Raw genomic sequence first — 20473 nt, 5'->3', positions numbered from 1 at the left:
CCTTTCTTGGTGGAGATGGTGGAGTGAGGGAACCAGATTGAGGTGGCATACACTTCTGCTGCTGCTGATGGTCCACAGTGCCTCATCAGTACTCAGCTGTGAGCGGTCAGGTCTGTTCCAAGTCAATGCCATGCAGTAAGTTTGTAGTGTCACACAGCACAATGGAGGATGTCCTCAGTGTGAAGACAGGACAAGAACTGTGCGGTTGATCAGCACAGTGAGACTGGCAAGTAGTAATCAGGAGGATAGTGTTACCTCGGCTGGCTAGTTAACCCTTTGGAGCCTAGATACCAATCCACTAAACCTTCTCAGCCCACTACAGGACCTACTAAAGTATAGCTGCGTTGGAGCTGGTAGTGAATCATTCTGCTGACATGTTGCAACTTACTGGATGCCATTTCAATGTGGTAAGAGGACAAACGGAAAACCAGGATTTTTTAGTATTGTTTTTATTTGAGAATAAATGCACATCACCTCCACCTTTATATGCAAGCCTTCGATTTTATCATTGGATGGTAATTGTGTCAGAAAACTCCCACATAAAGTTCCACTGATTTTAGTTGATACTCTAAAACACCCTCCTGCCTTTCCTCATCAAGACAGTGGCTGAGCAGTCCTGTGCTTTTCATCTTTAGTTATAAGTCAATGGAATAAATAGAGAATAAAGATTTGGGAGATGCACTTCTACAAGATATAAATAAATTGAACAAGTAATGCATGAGGCAGGTAACTGGGAGATCGGAGAAGACAGCTCTTGTCTGATGTTCAGTTTCTCGGATTCCTTGGAGGCATCAAGACCTGGAAACCAGAAATTAATATGTTCAGTACTTTTCTTGAAACAAACATCCCATTACCTGTTGCTTCTGCCTTTGTCAGAAAAAACCAAGCCCACCTCAATCTCAGCCATTTGCCAATGGAATCCCATTATCATGGATGAGTCAGCACAGCTCATCAGAGCCCTCCTTCCATCCTCTGGGATGGCGCCACTACAGCTGCTGGCTCAGGGACCCTTGAGCAGGGTTGCATGGAACTTGCATGGCTTAGGTTACTGCCCTACAGGAAGAATGTGGTGGCTTTCAGAGAACACAGGAGATGGCACAAAGGTGCAGAGTGTAGCTACGAGGAGAGATCATCGAGCTAGTCTTGTTTCATGGGAACAGTGGAGGCTGAATGGAAATGTAATGGAGGTGTATAAACTTGTCAGAGGCTGGGATAGAGTGAACAGGAAAGATTGCTCTTATGCAGAGCTAGTACAGACTCAGCAGGCCAAATGGCCTTCTTTCCTGCTGTAACTAGCAGTTCAGTGATTCTGGTTTACTTCCCAATAATTAAGAGCTGAAGATTAATTATTTAGTTAATCGGGAGAAGAAGTGTAGGAGAGATGGGGGACAACTTTCTCACCCGTAAAGGGGAGGGGTTCTGGACTCGCAGTGAAAAAGGAATGGAGATAGAAACCCTCGGTGTGTTTAGAATCAGTTGATGTTCTGTAACCTGTAGGGTGCCTGTCTGAAGCTCTGGGAAGTGGGATTAGTTTGAGTCACTCTGCTTTGACTAGCAGAGACATGATGGACTGAATGATCACAATCACGTAACACCCAGCACATCATAGAAACCAGCCTCTCCTCCATGGACGCTGTCTTTACCTCTCGCTGCCTTTGCGAAGCAGCCAGCATAATCAAAGACCCCACCCACCCGGGTCATTCTCTTCTCATCTCCCATCAGGCAGAAGATACAGGAGCCTGAAGGCATGTACCTCCAGGCTCAAGGACAGTTTCTATCCCACTGTGATAAGACTATTGAACGGTTCCCTTATACATTGAGATGGACTCTTGACCTCACAATCTACCTTGTTATGACCTTGCACCTTATTGTCTGTCTGCAATGCACTTCTTTGTAGCTGTGACACTTTACTCTGTATTCTGTTATTGTTTTTACCCCGTACTACCTCAATGCATTGTGTAATGAATTGATCTGTATGAACGGTATGTAAGACAAGTTTTTCACTGTACCTTTGTACAAGTGACAATAATAAACCAATACCAATACCAATCTTGAATAGGCACAGGAACATAGAGAGAATGGAGGCACATGGACTATGTGCAGCAGAAGGGATTAGTTTAATTGGGCATTGTTATTTTAATTAGTTCAGCACAACATTGTGGGCTGAAGGGCCTGTTCCTGTGCTGTACTGTTTTATGTTTTATCTTCATCATCTCCCAATCTTGTTGATTTTCAGCTCAGCAAACAAGACCTATAAATCAATGTACAAAAGTTCTCACTGGGCCTAGTGGTGCAGCGGGTAGTGCTGCTACTTCACTGCTCCAGCGACCTGGGTTTAATCATGATCTCCAGTGCTGTCTCTATGGAGTGGGCTTCCTCCAGGTGCTCCAGTTTCGTCCCACATCCCAAAGACGTGCAGGTTGTTCGGTTAATTGGCCTCTGTAAATCGCCCCTGGTGTGTAGATGGGTGGCCGGTGAAGTTGATGAGCGGGTGAGAGAGAATAGGATACAGGGACGTAACTGGGCGTGGGATTGTATGGACTCAAAGGGCCGAATGGTTTCCTTCTCTATCATAAGGAAACCCGAGAAAGGTTTTCTCAGCCTAAGCCCAGTCGGAGTATTTCGGTAGCCCATGAGTTGTGGGTTCTGACCTTCAATTCTAGGACAGGACAAGGTGTTTGAAATGTTTCTGTTCCACTTAAAGTATGACACACAGAGACTTGTGTCACACTGAGGAAAATTCAAATTGGGCAAGAAAGCCTCAATCACATATCCATAGAGTTCCCCTCACTGGAGGCTTCAGAAACAGGCCAACCTTTAATTTTTGTGCTAAAAGCAAACCACTGGAACTCAGCGGGTCAGGCAGCATCCATGGAGGGAAATGGACAGTCGGTGTGTCAGGTTGAGATACGGTTCATCTGGACTGAAAGAGGAGAGGGGAGAGAGCCAGTATAAAGAGGAGAGGGGAGAGAGCCAGTATAAAGAGGAGAGGGGAGAGAGCCAGTATAAAGAGGAGAGGGGAGAGAGCCAGAATAAAGAGGAGAGGGGAGAGAGCCAGTATAAAGAGGAGAGGGGAGAGAGCCAGTATAAAGAGGAGAGGGGAGAGAGCCAGAATAAAGAGGAGAGGGGAGAGGGCCAGTATAAAGAGGTGAGGGGAGGGGGTGGGGCAAGCGATAGGTGGATCCAGGTGAGGAGGGGTGATTGACAGATGGAGGAGGGAAGGGTGGAAAGCGCGACAGAGGTGATAGGTGGAGGCAGCAGAAGGCCGCAGGTAATGGAATCTGATAGGAAAGGAAGGTGGAGCGTGGAACCAAATGAGGGAGGTGGGGAGGGAAGATGGGAACAGTGGGGGGGGGGAGGGGACCCAGTGGGAGGAGACTGTGGGTGATGGGCAGGGTGGGGGAGGGGAAAGAAACAGGATGATGGGGTCAGTACACAAAAAGTGCTGGAGGAACTCAGCAGGTCAGGCAGCATCCGTGGAGGGAAACAAACAGTTGACGTTTCGGGACGAGACCCTTCATCAGGACTGGAAGGGAAGAGGGCAGAAGCCAGAATAAGAAGGTGGGGGGGAGGGGATGGAGCACCCGCAGACAGGGGAAAGGTGAGTTCAGGTGAGAGGGGGAAGGTAGGTGGGTGGGGGAGGGGGAGAAGATGTAACAAGCTGAGAGGTGACAGGTAAAGGAGGCAAAGGGCTGAAGAAGGAGGAATCCGGTCGGAGGGGGCAGTGGACCATGGAATAAAGGATGAGGGAGGGGAGGAGAGGAGATGGGCAGGTTATCAAGGCGGGGGAAGGGGGCCACAGGAATAAGGGAAGACAAAGGAGTAGGGGGGGGGGGGGAGGAGCAGAAAAAGTGGGGGTGGGGTTACCGAAAGTTGGAGAAATTGATGTTGAGGCCATCAGGTTGGAGAGTCCCCAGGAGGAATATGAGGTGTTGTTCTGTGGGTGGCCATGTGCCAAGGTTGATCAGAAGGAGAGAGGAAGGGACAGAGAGGGAGCAGTTTACCTGAACTTGGAGAATTCAATGTTCCTGCCGTCGGGCTGTAGACTACCCAAGGGGAATAGGAGGTGCTGCTCCCCTGGTTTCATTTCCATCTACAGATGCTGCCTGACCCGTTGAGTTCCTCCATCAGTTTTTCTGCTCCAGATTCCAGCGTCTGCTGTCTCTTGTGTCTCTGTTTATTTTATACTTCAGCTTCCTGCCAACTTTTTTAATTTCACCCACCACCATAACCCTTCCTTCCTCCTTCAAAGCCTTCTTGAACCTCCCATTAAATACATTTGTGCTGTTTCTCTCAACCACCCTTGGGGTTATGAATCCCACATTCTCAAGTTACTCTGAATTCCCCAGCGTCAGATAACAAAAGCAAAGGAGGAACAAAACTGAGATACTGCAGGTGCTGGTGTTAGCCTGGGACTGATACCATCCACTGAACTAGGGCTGACGCTGCCACCGAGGTGCTAATCAGTTCCTCGTTCTTGTTACTACATGGCGTTCATTGTTGAATATCCGTGGCTTTACCTTGGGCGCTGGTGGATGTGTGGGTTTGGATGCCGGAACCTGTGGGCCAAGAGGGTGCAAGAAAGCAGAGGAATTAGTGGGAGAGACAGGACCTTTTGCTTTTATTCATTGCTGTTGGTGAGGCTGGCGTTTACCGCTCTTTCCCAACCACCCCTGAGAAACCATTATGAGGAGAGACTAAGGGAGCTAGGGCTTTACTCTTTGGAGAGAAGGAGGATGAGAGGAGACATGATAGAGGTGTACAAAATATTAAGAGGAACAGACAGAATGGACAGCCAGTGCCTCTTTCCCAGAGCACCAATGCTCAATACAAGGGTGCATGTCTTTAAAGTAATGGGTTGGAAGTTCAAGGGAGATATCAGAGGAAGGTTTTTTTACCCGGAGTGTGGTTGGGGCATGGACTGCGCTGTCTGGGGTGGTGGTGGAGGCAGGTACATTGGTTAAATTCAAAAGATTGCTAGATAAGCATATGAAGGAATTTAAAATAGAGGGATATGTGGGAGGAAGGGATTAGATAGTCTTAGGTGAGGTTTAAAGGTCGGCACAACATTGTGGGCCGAAGGGCCTGTATTGTGCTGTACTGTCCTATGTTCTAAACCACACCCTCCTGACTCACTGTGAGGCTGAGAGACCAGTGCTGCCCCTTCCATATTGCCCTGTCAGTGTTGTAATCCCAGGGAATCGTGGCTTCTTTCCCAGAAGTCCTGCATGGCCTCCCAACTTTTGTTGTAGCAGGTGCAAGGGCAAATTTGTGCACAGCAAGATCCCACAGAGAACAACATGAAAATGACTGATCTGTTTCGTGATGTTGATCTGGAAACAACTCTGCCAGGAGGCCGGTGGAATTATTCTTAATTGAAGCAATGTCACGGGATATTGTACATCAATTCCGGAAGTGAAACAATGTGTGGGCTTCAACATCACCTCGATGAGTGTAGGTAGTTAATATTGGGAAACTGGTAACTTCCCCATTTTTAGATTTGGAGATAATTTTAACTTAAGGTCCCCAGTTTGGGATGGGCAGATCATTTCATACCCCAGCCCTTGGCACATTGTGCCCTCTTGCACCCTACTGACTTCAGCTGGGCTGCTCCTTGGGTCACCTCAGTTTATCAGTTGGCATTTTCAGTCCAAACACCCACTTCCTCCTGACTTTGCTGCAATGGTGCAGCTGGTAGATCCGCTGCCTCACAGCTCCAGTGATCCTGGTTCAACCCTGACCTCCGGTGCCATCTGCACGGAGTTTGCACCTTCTCCCTGTGACCGCGTGGGTTCCTCCGGGTGCCATAGAGTCGCGCAGCAGGGAAACAGGCCATTCAACCTACTCTGTCCACACTGACCGATTTCCTTCTGCATCCTAAAGCTATGGTGGTTAGTAGGTTAATTGGTTACTGTAAGTTACCTCGAATGTAGGTGGTTCTTTTTGAATAATGGGTTGGCTATTCAGGCCAGAATTGTGAAGGAATTTCTTCATCCAGAGGCTGGGGAATCTTTGACATTCTCTGTGCAAGATGGCTGTTAATGCTCAGTCGCTGAGTGTATTCAAGATAGACATCAATAGATTTTTGGACATTAAGGGAACTAAGAAATTGGCTGAGGTGAAACTTATTGAATGGCCATCCAGGTGTGAGGGTTGAGTGGGTTACTCCTGCTTCCATTTCTTATATCCTCATTGGACCCATTTTTAATCATCTTTCCAGGTGTTTCATTGGCCATCTGAAGGCGATGGATAAAGGCTACACCAAATGACGTGAGATGTCACACTGGAGGTTAGCGTAACGCTATTAAAGCGCCAGTGACCCGGGTTCAATTCCGACCACTGCCTGTAAGGAGTTTGTACATTATCCCAGTGTCTGCGTGGGTTTCCTCCGGGTGCTCCGGTTTCCTCCCACATTCCAAAGACGTACGGGTTAGGAAGTTGTGGGCATGCTATGTTGGTGCCGGAAGTGTGGCGACACTTGCGGGCTGCCCCCCAGAACACCTTATGCAAAAGATGCATTTCACTGTGTGTTTTGATGTGCATGTGACTGATAAAGAAATCTTATCTATCTTATCTCTTAAAGTGTAAATCTTGTGATTAAATATCATCTGCCATCCAACTGCTCATCTGCTCAAAGAACCCAAGTTCTTGCACTCCTTCTGTTTTCTATTCAAACTATTTTAATGCAAACTACTAATCAGGTTAATTTACCTTGGCTGATGGTGGAGTTAAAACCGGCCTATTTACTGGAGGTTGAGGAGGAAATGGCTGGAAGAAAATCAACAGAAATAATATTAACTGTCTGACTGGCTTGTGTGCGCGTCTGAGTTGCTCTACGCAATTGTACTCTTATGTGCAAATGGACCCAGAAGCAACCCATTGCTGGAACATGGGCTTACCTTGGTGTGAGGGTTGGGTGCAGTTGGTGGCTTGGCATACGGCGGAGGGGGTGGAGCAGTCTTCATTGGACCCTGCAACATGACAGGAGAATGAGTGAGATGGTGGTGGAGGGAAAACTGACTTATTCAACGGAGATTGGGAAGGACAAGGTAGAGTAGTGGTTAGCATAACACTATAACAGCGCCAGCGACCCGGGTTCAATTCCCGCCACTGTCTGTAAGGAGTTTGTACGTTCTCCCCGTGTGTCTGCGTGGGTTTCCTCCGGGTGCTCCGGTTTCCTCCCACATTCCAAAGACGTACAGGTTAGGAGCTGCGGGGATGCTATGTTGGCGCTGGAAGAGTGGCGACACTTGCGGGCTGCCCCCAGCACATTCTTAGCAATGCAAGAAGACGCATTTCACTGTGTGTTTCAATGTACATGTGACTAATAAAAAAACCTTATCTTATAAATGGCTGAGAGAAAAGCAGCATAAATAATATTAACTGTCTGATCAGACGGTGCTCCAGAATGGGTTGTTGTACTCAATGCACTGTTGGTTCTCTTGTGTGCAAATGGACCCAGAAGCAACCCATTGCCGGAACGTAGGCTTTACCTTGCCAGGAGGGTCGGGTGCATACGGTGGGTTGGCATAGAGAGGAGGGGGTGGAGCAGTCAACGTTGGGCCCAGGAATATGATGTGAGAATTAGTGATGTGAGATAACAGATCAGCAAAACAATCATCATCACCTTCCACCTTCCCTCTCTCCTCCCCCACCTGGCTCCATCTGCTCCATTATAACTTGCTTATCTGTTTCCACCAATCACCCACCAAGCCTCCGTCTCAATACTCCCCCTCCCCCGGCTAGATCCACCTGTCCATCATCCCCCATCTCACCTGGTTCAACCTATCACCTGCCAGCGGCTGTCCCACCCCTCCCTCTCACCACTTTATACTGACTATCTCCCCTGCTGCCCTCTCAGCCCTGGTGCAGGGTCTCGACCTGAAACATTGACCACCCCTTTTCCTCCACAGATGCCGCTGAGTTCCTCCGGCAATTTTTATTTTGCTCCAGTATCTACAGACCTTATATCCCCTTTCTATTCTTGAGTGGTGGTAATCTGGAACTTGATGCTGGAAAGGCTATAAGAGGCAAAAAACAAGTGCAGAGGGGCTGGCGGGAGGCAACGAAATTTGGAAGGGATGACCTTCTTTGGTCCCAACAACAGGTGGGTTTGTTCCCCACTCTGATAGATTCTGTAACATTGGCTGCTTTTCTCCCTTAGAATGCACAGTAGGTGATAAATAGTCCACCTGTGGAATGTAGGCTTGGTTACTCTTCCTCCGTTCCAACCGATAACAATTGTTCACACTGGTGCTCTCACAGTCAATGTCTCATGTCCCAGAGGTGAAAAGCTTCATCTTCCTCCTCTCTGTATCCCCAAAGGTATGTGTAACCTGGGATTTACCCACACTGTCTCAATCTCTCAGCTGTAAGTAAGACTCAGTCACAAGAACACAAGAAAACAGGAGTAGGAGTAGACCACCAGGACCCTCAAGCCTGGTCCGCCATTTAATGACTGTTCTATGCTGGCTTCAACTCTTCTGTGCCAGTTCCCTATAGCCTTGAATTCCTCGATTGTTCAAAAATCTATCTACCTCCTCTTTAAATACCTCCAATGATCCAGCCTCCACAATCCTCCAGGGTAGAAAATTCCAGAGATTTCCCACCCTCTGCGAGAAGAAATTCCTATGTATCTTTGTTTTAAATGACCATCCACTTATTTCGTAACTATATCCCCCCCCATAGCAGAACAATTTCAATATCTACACTGTCATACCTCTTTAGGATCTTATATATTTCAAAAAGATCAACTCTCATTCTTCTAAACTCCAAAGAATACATATCTAACGTTTTTGCCATTCATGACAGTACAAACCTCTCATCCAAGAATTAGATTAGTAAATCTCTTCTGGACTGCTCCCAATGCTAAAATGTTGTTTCTTAAATAATGAAAACTGTATACAGTACTCCAAATCCTCCAAACCAAAGTTCAGGACAGAACCATCATTTAATGCGCGTCAGAACATGGAATTCCACAAAGGAGAGACCGACAGCAGAAACCACTGTCACCTCGAAAGGGAACAGTGAAAGAATAGTTAAAACCAAGGATCAGGGATGGCAGGGAAGGATTGGGTTTATTTTTGAATTCTTCTGGATATGGCGGAAGAAAGGGTAAACAAGGTAAATTATTTTACTCAGTTCTACTTGGAATGGGGACTTTTCCATCTAAATTCCCCACCCCTGGTTGAGTGGGAAAAGTGGCTGTTACCCACCAGGTTTCAAAGTTTGGCCACTTTATAATCACGTTGGTTTGGGGCTGGAATCATATGAAGCCAGATTGATCAAGGGCAGCTGGAATCCTTCCCTGGAGGAGGTTAGTGAAACAGCGAGGTTTTACACCAGCGCAGTAAAGCTTCAATATCCTGTATCCAATTGTTTGGAAATCCCAGTGGTTTTGTACCTGGATCATGGGGATTTGTTTCCCACACTCTCTTTAAACTCACCAGGACCCTGTTTCCCACGCCCTCTTTAAATTCCCCAGGACCTTATAATCCCACATTCCTTCAAACTCACCAGGACTCTGTTTCCCACACTCCCTTTAAACTCACTAGGGCCATGTTTCCCATGCTGCCTTTTAGCTTACCAGATTCACTGGAAAGTTTATTATATTACTGTGTAATATGTACAAAAATGTGACTTAAAAATGTGTCAGGGTATTAGTAGGTGTAACATCCAAAAATCCAGAAAATCTGCTATTCCGGCTTCACTAAAGTTGCAACGGTGCTGGACTATTAGAGTTTTACTGTAATTGGGAAACTTCTAAGATCTTTCTTTCTCAGATCTATTTTTTTTAAACAAAACTCAAATTTAGGGATTGGAATTCATTGCTTCCATGTTATGATAGTTCTCTAGAATATTAATTCAGCGAAATAACCACCATAATACCATGAGCACCTTGCAACAGAATGATGAAGTGAAAGGACTTGCCTTGGGGTTGTTGATTCTTTGCATTTGTGGGGTTGCTGGTGTGCTCCCTGCAAAGGCTAGGTTTGTGAGTCCAGAAGTCTGAGGTTGCCGGGTTCTAAGGATGTAAGCAGATGGTTACAAGCGAGAATCATCAATAAAAGCGAACTACCTCACTTCACGCTTCAGATACCATCACCAGCAGCTTCCACATCCACGGCACAACCCAACATGGCAATAGATATCAAGTCTGATTTGCTGAAAAAGTTAATGAAAAATCAACCAGAAGTTCTCGAAGCAAACACAAGAATAACTATATTTTATGGGATTGTGGGAATAGCTGCATTTCATGGGAATTTTCAAATATATCTTGGAAAAGAAAATCAGGAAAATATCATGAAAATCAGCATGGGACACTTTTATGTTTACCCAGTGAAGCCTGGATAGCTTTAGGTAGTGATCAACAGCAGGAATCAGGATATCTGCTGCTTGTCTGGGAATAAAACGGAATAACTTGATGAACCGCCAAAGTCTGTTATGGAATAGTGGGCAGTTATATCAAGCTGGATAGAGTGAGCCACTCCTTCCTTGTTTTTAAGAACATAAGAAATAGGAGCAGGAGGAGGCCATCTGGCCCGCCCAGCCTGCTCCACCATTCAATAAGATCATGGCTGATCTGGCTGTGGACTCAGATCCCCCTACCTGCCTTTTCCCCATAACCCTTAATTCCCCAACTGTACAAAAATCAATCTAACTGTGTCTTAAATATATTTAATGAGGTAGCCTCCATTGCTTCCCTGGGCAGAGAACCACTGATTCACTACTCTCTGAGAAAAGCAGCTTCTCCTCATCTCCGTCCTAAATCTACTTCCCCGAATCCTGAGGCTATGTCCCCTAGTTCTAGTCTCACCTACCAGTGGAAAAAACCTTCCTGCCTCTATCGTATCTATCCCTTTCATAATTTTATATGTTTCTATAAGACCCCTTCTCATTCTTCTGAATTCCAGCGAGTATAGTCCCAGGCGACTCAATCTCTCCTCATAGGCTAACCCCTTCATCTCCGGAATCAACCTGGCGAACCTCCTCTGCACCGCCTTTAAAGCCTGAAAATCTTTCCTCTAGTAAGGAGACTAGAACTGCACGCAGTACTCCAGGTGTGGCCTCACCTTCTCATCTTCCAAGGGATTTACGTTCACTTTGGCCACCCTTTCCCACTTTTCATAATTATAAAAACTTTTACTATCTGTTCTTATATTTTTTGTTGGTTTACTTTCATAATCTATCTTCCCTTTCCTTATTGCTTGCTTTGTGGTTCTATGTTGCTTTTTAAAGTTTTCCCAGTCTTCCAGTTTCCCACAAGCTATCGCCATTCCCTGCCTTCATGTTTGAAGGGGTGGGGACTTGGGATCACCGTTTGATCCCACCATCTCTCATGTCCAACTACCTCGGAGTGTTTGTGCACTGTCCATCTAGAAGTGGAGAGGCGTAGGTTTGTGGTCAGGGTTCAAGGAGACTGTGGAAAAGATAGCGTCTGCAGTCAAACAGCAGACGCAGGATAAATCCCAGAGCCTGTTAAACCAGTCCTGCAGAGTGCTTGAGACGTTGTCAATGTAGGAAACACAGCAGCCAATAGCAAATTGATTAGGTCATCCATCTTAGTGACATTGACTGAGGGATGAACATGGCCTTGGGTACCCCTACCTTTTTTCATCTACCTGAGACAGCAGACGGGGCCTCAGCTTAAAAAACAACACTTCCAATGGTGCTGCACTCCCTCAGCACTGGGACGTCAGCTTAGATCTAAGCCCAAGGCCCTGGAGTGAGACTTGAACCCACAAAGTTCTGAGTCAGAGGTGAGGAGGCTACCGTAGCCTGAGCTGCAGTCGACTGCCCTAGATCCTAAGTTCAATAGCCTGGCCGTGACCAAGGTGGACAAAGGTCATAACCCTTGACAAATGTCACTCACCGTGGTAGGGGTGTGCTCTTTCGTGTGCACTTCCTGTACAGGAAGCATCCTACTCCGATCACGAGGATGATTAATATGGCAATTAAAATAATAACAACTGTTGCTGCAGGATTTGAAAGAAAAACAAATTAAGACCATGACACACAGGAGGTAAAAGACATCATGAGTTTAGATTGCCATGCAGGTTCGTTAATCACAGGGTTATTAGGGCAGGCACGGTAATGTAGCGGTTAGCGTAACGCTATTACAGCGCCAGCGAACTGGGTTCAATTCTGGTCACTGTCTGTAAGGAATTTGTACGTTCTCCCTGTGTGTCTGCGTGGGTTTCCTCCGGGTGCTCCAGTTTCCTCCCACATTCCAAAGACGTACGGGTTAGGAAGTTGTGGGCATGCTATGTTGGCGCCGGAAGTCGTGGCGACACTTGCGGGCTGCCCCAGAACACTCGACGCAAAGATGCATTTCACTGTGTGTTTCTATGTACATGTGACTAATAGAGATATCTTATTGGTTTAATAGAGCAGAGTAATGCAAAGCAAGTCTCCATCAATTGGCTGGAAGCCTCCAATGAGATTAGAGCAGTGTTGCGCAAATAAGTAAAACAGTAAGTGCTGGAAATGCTCAGCAGGTCAGGCAGCATCTGTGGGAAGAGAAACAGAGGTAACGTTTCAGGTCGAAGACCCTTCATCTGTTTCTCTTCCTGCAGATGAGGCCTGACCTGTTGAGTATTCCAGCGTTTTCTGTTTCTATTTTAGATTTCCAGCCCTTGTAGATATTTGATTTTCACAGTGGTGCAGAACAGTTTTGTCGCCCACCTTGACCATGCCAACCTTTCTGCCCATCTATCCTAACCCTATCTGCCTGCATTAGGACTGTATCTTCCTATACCTTGCCTATTTAAGTGCCTGTCTAAATGTCTCCTAAACCTACTGATTGTATCTGACTCCACTACCTCCTCTGGCAGCGCATTCCAGATATCAACCACTCTCTGTGTAAAAAGCTTATCCCTCAGACCCTCTTTAAAACTCTTTCTTCTCACCTCAAACCTATGCCCACGTGCTTTTGATACCCTTCCTGTGGGATGAGAGATCTGTTTAGCCTGTTCCATGGCTTAGTCATTTAAAGAAGGATATTTTCTTTATCCAACTTTCTGGAATATTTATGAAAACTGGCACGTCTACTGAGATACATCACTGGCAGGTTCAAATCATTTGAAAGTTCGACGCTGTTCCTTCCTTCTTTATCCCAGCAGGCAGTGTCTAAAATTATTGAAATGACCAAATAATAGCATTCATCCTTTTTCTGTCTATCCCAATTCTCTGAATTTGACTGGACAATTCTTAATTTCCAATTGCCTTCAGTGAAACACAGTGAATAGGTCTCTCATCATCCTCGCCAGTTCCCCCACCAACACTAAACCAATATTATAATTGTGATGCTGAATCAAACCACTGGTGATCCAACATGAGCAGATATTATTAATGCACTGCAGATTTCTGATACAGGACATCGACAACATTCTTGCAAAGAAAACAAGCAGTATTTATACCAAGTTTTTTTTTTCTGCGGCCAAATGATCCATTTTACTTAAATAGAAAGATCCAATACCCCCTACTACTTTTCAATGGTTCTCTCAAACAACATCATGTTTTAAACTTGGAAAAAATTAGGAGTGGTACTGTCAATCCTTCGCTTAAATTTGAGGAAATTTGGAGTCCATTTATTCAATATTTTCACATGATATAGATCCCCCTAAAATTAACCTTTCAATTTAGAGGAATGGAGTTGATGACATAATATCACTCTGTTTCTATTGGGAAATTTTAGTCCAGTTGTTGTTTTCTGTTTATTTTGAATTTTTTTTTCTTAGCTTAGTTTGGTTTGATATATTGTTTATAATTTTTTCTTATTGTTTTGGGGGTTTTTTTCTTTTTTTTATATTTTATAATAAATCTTTTTCTTTTATATTATATTCATTCACTAACAGATCGTTGGATCTACAGATTTTTTTTATACTCTATTGTTCTTTATGATTATCCATGTCATGGTTCTCCTGATCTCTTTGTATTACATGTATAAACATTGATATATTAATCTGTATTAATTTGAAAACTAATAAAAAGATTGAAAAAGAAAGAAAGTTTTTTTTTCTGCTAACACTCAGTTTTGGGTGCTTGTTTTAAGAGGGTAAATTCAACGGTTTATGTTATAATTCCTCGGGAGAAATTCACATTAAGCATTTCAAACAAAGGCAGTGTATTAAATCTTCAAAAAGCAATCGTGCAAATTGAACCACTGTCAGTGCCATTTTGGGTCTATAGTGAAAGCAACAAACATGATAATCAAAGTATGGGCAATTCAGACAGAATGATGCTAAAATGACATTACAGTTTGGGATTCAGGGTAATTTACTTATCGAGGAGATTTAAGTTACAGCCAAATTCATTATAACAGCCACCACAGATTCCATCTTGACGACTTGTTTTCACTGGTTATTTGCAACGGTTTTGATGTCTACATACCTTCATTTGTTTGTGTGGCTTCACAAAACCACATATTTAATTACATTTCTTTAAATAGATCAGAGGACTGGTGCACAATGGATGTTTAAATACCGCTTGTGCTGTCAGGAAGTTCACTACAATTAACCTAATGTTGTATGAAAGGATTAGGGAGTGAGTTTCAAAGAAGTATCTCACTACAAGTTTCAGCTCCCAACATAAATACAAAAAGGCAAGAATTCTGCATTCTGCTGGTTAACTGAGACTATTTAAATCATTCCTATTTGGCTGGCGGAACAGAAGCAAGATATCCTCCTGCTCCAATGTGACAGTGTATGTGTGAATGTGAGCTCCATTATAGTGGTCTTTTGGATATTTCTATAAGTTTAATATTTGATGGAATGCCAGTCACACTAATGCCTCTGATGTGATTTCAGGAAAACACTTTGCAGGCCAGCAACAAACAATCTGCTGGAGGAACTCAGCGGGTCAGGCAGCATCTGTGGGAGCTATCAATCAATCTGCTGAGTTCCTCCAGTACACTGTTTGTTACTCCAGATTCCAGCACTTGCAGTCTCTTGTGTTTCCATTTTACAGGCCAGATTGGGTCCACAGGCTACATTAGTTTAAGACTTCCTCAAACCAAATACTCAACTGCTTATGTAACAGCAGCACAAGGTTGCCATGTGAAAGAGCAGCAATGCTCAAAGGGTGTTTTTGATTCTGGAATGAGGAACAAAATGTTTCACACAGCTGCAAGCCAAGCAGAACTCAAGTCTGCACTGAGCTGCCTTGGGACTGCTTGTTACTAACATAGAGTCACAGAACGTGACAGCATGGAAACAGGCCCTTCAGCCCAATGGGTCCATGCTGACCAACATCGATTGTAAGACCTTGAGTCCTGTTGCACTTCATAGACATTCAGTCACTCTCAACAACACAGAAGTTTAGTTTCTTTCCTGCAGAAACAGCAGGATTTGGCCGGAATTACAGGCCTGTGACAAGCGGTTCCCATGAGGCTAAAAAACAAGGAAGGAAAAAGTCTATTGCTTTAGCCTGTTGTAACACTGGACCTTGAATGTCCTGGAATAGTGGATCAATTCAGCAGTACATCACTTCAACTGTGTGACTGGACCCAGAAAGTCATCCATGACCCTCCTTGCTGATTGAGCAGAATCCCGATTTTACTCGTGATCAAGAGACAAATCGAAAGATTCATTGGAGTAACAATCTGCTGGAAAACTCAGCGGGTCGACCAGCATCTGTGGGGGGCAAGGAACTGTCGATGTTTTGAGTCAAAACGCTGCATCTCAGTCCTGGTGCAGGGTTTCGATCTGAAATGTCAACAATTCCTTTCCCCCCCACGGATGCTGCCTGACCTGCTAAACTCCTCCAGCAGGATGTTCTTTGCTCCAGATTCCAGCATCTGCAATCTCTTGTGCCTCATTGGATGTGGCCAGTCGGTAAGGCTCAGCTGTGATGCCTCCCACAGTCAAGTAGTTTGCCAGTGTTCACAAAGTGACATTTAGAGAGGCCTCTTGGCTCTCCCACCATCTCCCCTCTCCATCATCTTGGAAGCAACTGAGCATGCCTGCAAAGACTGTGCTTGGAGGGGAGGGTGTGAATTACTAAACCCAATGGGGAAACCAAGCCTTTGACCAGTCACTGGCTCTTTCAGTGTGTCTTGTGGTATCACCATGGTCCTACCGGCTGTAGGCAGCAGGCTGCTGTGTGCTGCATAGCCCTCCTCATACTGGCACTGGTCGAGATGATTACAGATCTGTGAGAATGAACATAAAGGTGCAATGAGGAACCAGACACAGACCGACTGTCGAATACTTCATACAAAGGGTATACCTGGAAACTACAGTGCTTCTCCCACTGCCACTTGACCTTCTATTGTTGCAATGGTAAATTGGTAAATTGCTTTATTATTATAATTTGACAGTGAAATATTTTGTTTTGCATGCCATCCACACAGTTCATTTCATTACAACAGTGCAGTGAGGTAGCATGAAGGAAAACAATAATAGAATGCAGAGTAAAGTGTTACAGTTACAGAGAAAGAGCAGTGCAGGTAGACAGTAAGGATCAAGGCCACAACGAGGTCGATTGTGAGGTTAAGGGTCCAGCTTATTGTACTGGGGACCCATTCAATAGTCTTATGACAGCGGGATAGAAGCTGTCCTTGAACTTGGTGGTATGTGCTTTCAGGCTTTTATATCTTCTGGAAAGGGGGGAGAAAGGAGAATGTCTGGGGTGGGTGGGGTCTTTGATTATGTTGGCTGCTTTACCGAGGCAGTGAGATGTGTAGACAGAGTCCATGGAGGGGAGGCTGGTTTCCGTGATGTGCTGAGCTGTGTCCACAACTCTCTAAAGTTTCTTGCCATCTCAGGCAAAGCAGTTAACTTACCAAGCCAGGGCGTCTGCATTTCAGAAGTAACAAACTGCTGGAAACATGCCATCCCAGAGGAAATGGGAAAGCTGCTATAGTAAGGCAAACCTTGCCTTTTTGCTCCCTACTCAATGGACTGTTGTGTCGGTGACAGTGTGTTGTGTTCAAAAGGAATGCACACCCTTTCTCCAGTACCCTTTCCCCAAAGACTTTCCTCCTGAACTTTCCTTGAACAAGTGTCTGGGAGACTCAGTGGCATAGCTGGTAGAGCCACTGCCTCAGCGCCGGAGACCTGGGATCAATCCTGACCTCGGGTGTTGTCTATGTGTGGAGTTTGCACGTTCTCCCTGAGACTGCGTGGGTTTCCCTAGATGGCAAGAAACTTCAGAGAGTTGTGGACACAGCTCAGCACATCACGAAAACCAGCCTCCCCTCCATGGACTCTGTCTACATTTCTCACTGCCTTGCTGAAGCAGCCAATATAATCAAAGACCCCACCCACCCCAGACATTGTCTCTTCTCCTCCCTTTTTCAGGAGGTATAAAAGCCTGAAAGCACGTACCACCAGCTTCAAGGACAGATTTGATACTTCCTCCCACATCCCCATGACGTGCAGATTGGTAGGTTGAATGGCTACTGTAAATTACTCCTAGTGCGTGCATGAGTGGTAGACTCTGAGACATGTTGACGGGAATGTGGGGAAAATAAACTTGGGGGTTAAAAGTCAAAGTCAAGTTTATTGTCAGATGTACAAGTAAATGTTTGCACAAGTACAATGAAAAACTTACTTGCAGCAGCATCACAGGCACATAGCATCAGATACAAACATTCACATGAGAAACATAAATTAAACATAAATTATAGAAAATTAGACAAGAAAGAACACAATTCGAACAAAAAAACCCGAAGTCCGTAATAGTGAGAAGTAGTGAAAGTGGTCACAGTGTTGCTATACTGAGGTAGTGATTAGGGTTGTGCAGGTTGGTTCAAGAACTGAATAGTTGAATGGTGTAAGATTAGTGCAAACAGGTGTTTGATGGCTGGTGTGGACATATCCTTTCCCCATGCTGTATGACTCTATGGTTTATATTCAGTTCCTTGAAACTCCAGACCGATCCTGGGGAGGGAGAGAAGACGACCCCATGTCACTGCAGGGTACCACAGCCGTGTGTGCCGTGTGTGCAGCACCTGCTTAATGTTGAGGGGTCGGGCAAACCCTTGTCACTACTCCGAAATGTGCAGAACAGGGTGTGCCGTGGAAGAAAGAGAAAGAAGAGCAGGCACAACTGCACCCAGATGAAGTGGCCATCTTACCGAATGTTGAGGGCACTTGTTGGAGCAGTTGTTGACTCTGACTTCAATGCATTCTGCGTTCAAACACATCTGTGGAGAGGGCAGATTTACAGTCAGTGCTTTGGACATCGAAGGAGTGAGCTTAGCTCATAATAACCTGAGTTCAGTTGGGTGTGTGAAGCAAGGTAGAAGTGAAACCCTCCTCCAACACGCTCCCTATGCATTAGTTCACTCAGTTAGTGCACAAATCGACCTGTTAACTTCCCTAACACCAATAACACAGTCCCTTCTGCAGTGCGGGCACAGGATAGAAGTAATCCAGACTCTGCTGTATCCCAGAACACTCTCGAATGAGCAGTATCGGCACTATTGGGGGTGCCCTGTTTCAGAAGGGAGTTTAAACCACTGGTGCAGGGCCAGACTTACAATCTAAATCACTCATCCCAAAGATGTTTTATTTAAAAAAACTGTGTCAATCCTTACAGAGGTGTTGACCTCATAGAGGTGTATAAAATCATGAGGGGCACAGATAGAATGCATGCAGTCTTTTTCCTAGGGAAAGAGAACCAAAAGCCAAAAGCATAGGTTTAAGGTGAGAGGGGAAAGATTTAAGAAGAACCTGAGGGGCAACTTCTTCACCCAGAGGGTGGTGCACACAGTATATGGAACGAGCTGCCAGAGGAAGTAGTTGAGGCAGGTACAAGAACAACACTTAAAAGACATTTGGATAAGTACAAGGACCGGGAGAGATCTGGACCAAAAGCGGACAAATGGGGCTAGCTTAGGTGGGCACCTTGGTCAGCATGGATGAGTTGGGCCGAAGGGCCTGCTTCCATGCTGTATTACTCTATAATTATCTGCTCCATGTCATGTCACATGAACATGCCTATGTATGTGCTTTGTTCATTCAGGTCAACAAAGGGGAGTTTCTGTCTGGAAGTATGTTATTTGTCATTAAAACAGTGTCAACAATCAGTTCCAAAAAGCGCTATCAAAATCGTGAAATTTATTAGCCTCAGCTCAAAAACTGCGCAAGGTTCCTTGGGTAGCCTGGCTCTGTTTCCTGATCAGTGGACGTTAGGGGGTGAATTACCTGTGTTGGTCACAACTTTCCTCACAGCCCTGACCTCAGTCAGTAGTCACACATCAGTACTGATTCAGCTACTGGCGTGTTGATGAGGAGTCAGGGCAGCAACGGGGAGTGGAGGCAGAGTTTTTCCAGAGGGAAGGGGAACCTGCAAAAGTTCTGTCACAGGACGTGGCTTCCTTGGGCACAGGTGGCAGGAAGATACCAGGGAGGTACCTGAAAGGGTGTGAGTGCCCTTTACAAATGACAGCACTTTTGGGTCCCACGCATAGCACAGCGGTGCAGCTGGTAGAGCAACTGCCCTACGGCTACCGGAGACCTGGGTTCGATCCTGACCCTGGGTGCATGTCAGTGTGGAGTTTGCACGTTCTCCCTGTGACCGCGTGGGTTTCTTCCGAGTGCTCCAGTTTCCTCCCACATCCCAGGTTGGTAGGTTAATTGGCCGTTGTAAACTGCCCCCTAGTGCGTTGATGAGTGGTAGAACCTGTGGGGAGCTGATGAGAATGTGGGGAGAATAAAAAGTGGGATTGGTGCAGATGGGAGGTTGACGCTCTGCACTGTGGGACAGAGGCCCGGTACCCATGTTCTGATTCTACAGTGATCAATGCCGCCCGCCCAGCTGTGAAGCAATAATTTGCATTGATCCCCACTTTGCCAGCAGAGCTATTCTTGACAAGCACAGATCTGGCTAATCCCAGCAGGGATAGCCTCCTGAGACAAGGTTTCTGAGAGGGAGATTGACCTGTCCTTGAGCAGTGCAGTCACTTGTGTTCATTTCTGAGGCAAACCTAGAGTATCAGGAAACATGGCCCATGGGTTGAATGGTCCCCTCTTGTCCTGCAAGGTTCTGTGAGGAAGAAATGAAAAGTAGTGGCAAACCAAGGCGAAACCACAGACTAGAAACACTGACACCGTCGCTTCTGAAAAAGACAAGGAACAAACATGGGGTCTAGATCCAAATCCACCTTCTATCTCTGCGTTGGGGGTTATTTACACCTTATTTCCCATTCATTTCATTACCTTGTTGTCTCCGCACTTTATTCCATTTTGCACCAGTCCTGGGTTAACTCCATTCTTGTCCAGAAAGACATTGCACACATCTCGTCCTATGGTTATTCGACCGGTGGAGAAAGGCAGCTTTGAACTCCCGCCGACGCAGTGTAGCTGCCCGCACATTATGTCCCTGAGGAGATAGAACATGGAGAGATCACCAAACACTGGCCCAGATGTTTCTCTCCAGTTGCCAATTGTGTTGACACTGAAGGAAAGGTCTGTGGTAACCCACAGCTCTCTCTCCCTAAAAGCTGTTGAGAATGAGAGTCCGGTGC

At 45.6% G+C, this 20473-nt stretch overlaps 1 protein-coding gene across 3 annotated transcripts in view; it reads right to left on the bottom strand.

Moving 5' to 3' along the window:
* Positions 1 to 432: 432 nt before the first annotated feature.
* Positions 433 to 20473, bottom strand: part of LOC127584417 (zinc metalloproteinase-disintegrin-like crotastatin) — a 57963-nt gene continuing 37922 nt past the window's right edge. Inside the window, exons 16-24 of one of the 3 annotated variants that reach the window (XM_052041208.1) lie at positions 20166 to 20328; positions 18080 to 18148; positions 16078 to 16150; positions 11873 to 11975; positions 9931 to 10024; positions 6900 to 6971; positions 6712 to 6768; positions 4521 to 4559; positions 433 to 798 (exon numbers count right to left, since the gene is read on the bottom strand). In XM_052041208.1, the coding sequence (XP_051897168.1) occupies positions 766 to 798; positions 4521 to 4559; positions 6712 to 6768; positions 6900 to 6971; positions 9931 to 10024; positions 11873 to 11975; positions 16078 to 16150; positions 18080 to 18148; positions 20166 to 20328 (703 nt within the window). In that variant the 3' untranslated portion in view covers positions 433 to 765. The remainder of the gene's footprint in view (positions 799 to 4520; positions 4560 to 6711; positions 6769 to 6899; positions 6972 to 9930; positions 10025 to 11872; positions 11976 to 16077; positions 16151 to 18079; positions 18149 to 20165; positions 20329 to 20473) is intronic. The other 2 variants (XM_052041209.1, XM_052041210.1) reach the window with 2 other exon arrangements.

This window comes from Pristis pectinata, chromosome 29 (genome assembly GCF_009764475.1).
Source record: "Pristis pectinata isolate sPriPec2 chromosome 29, sPriPec2.1.pri, whole genome shotgun sequence".
Classification (NCBI taxonomy): Eukaryota; Metazoa; Chordata; class Chondrichthyes; order Rhinopristiformes; family Pristidae; genus Pristis; species Pristis pectinata.
Note: the sequence above shows the minus strand (reverse complement) of the source record. Positions and strands in the feature narration are given on the sequence as shown.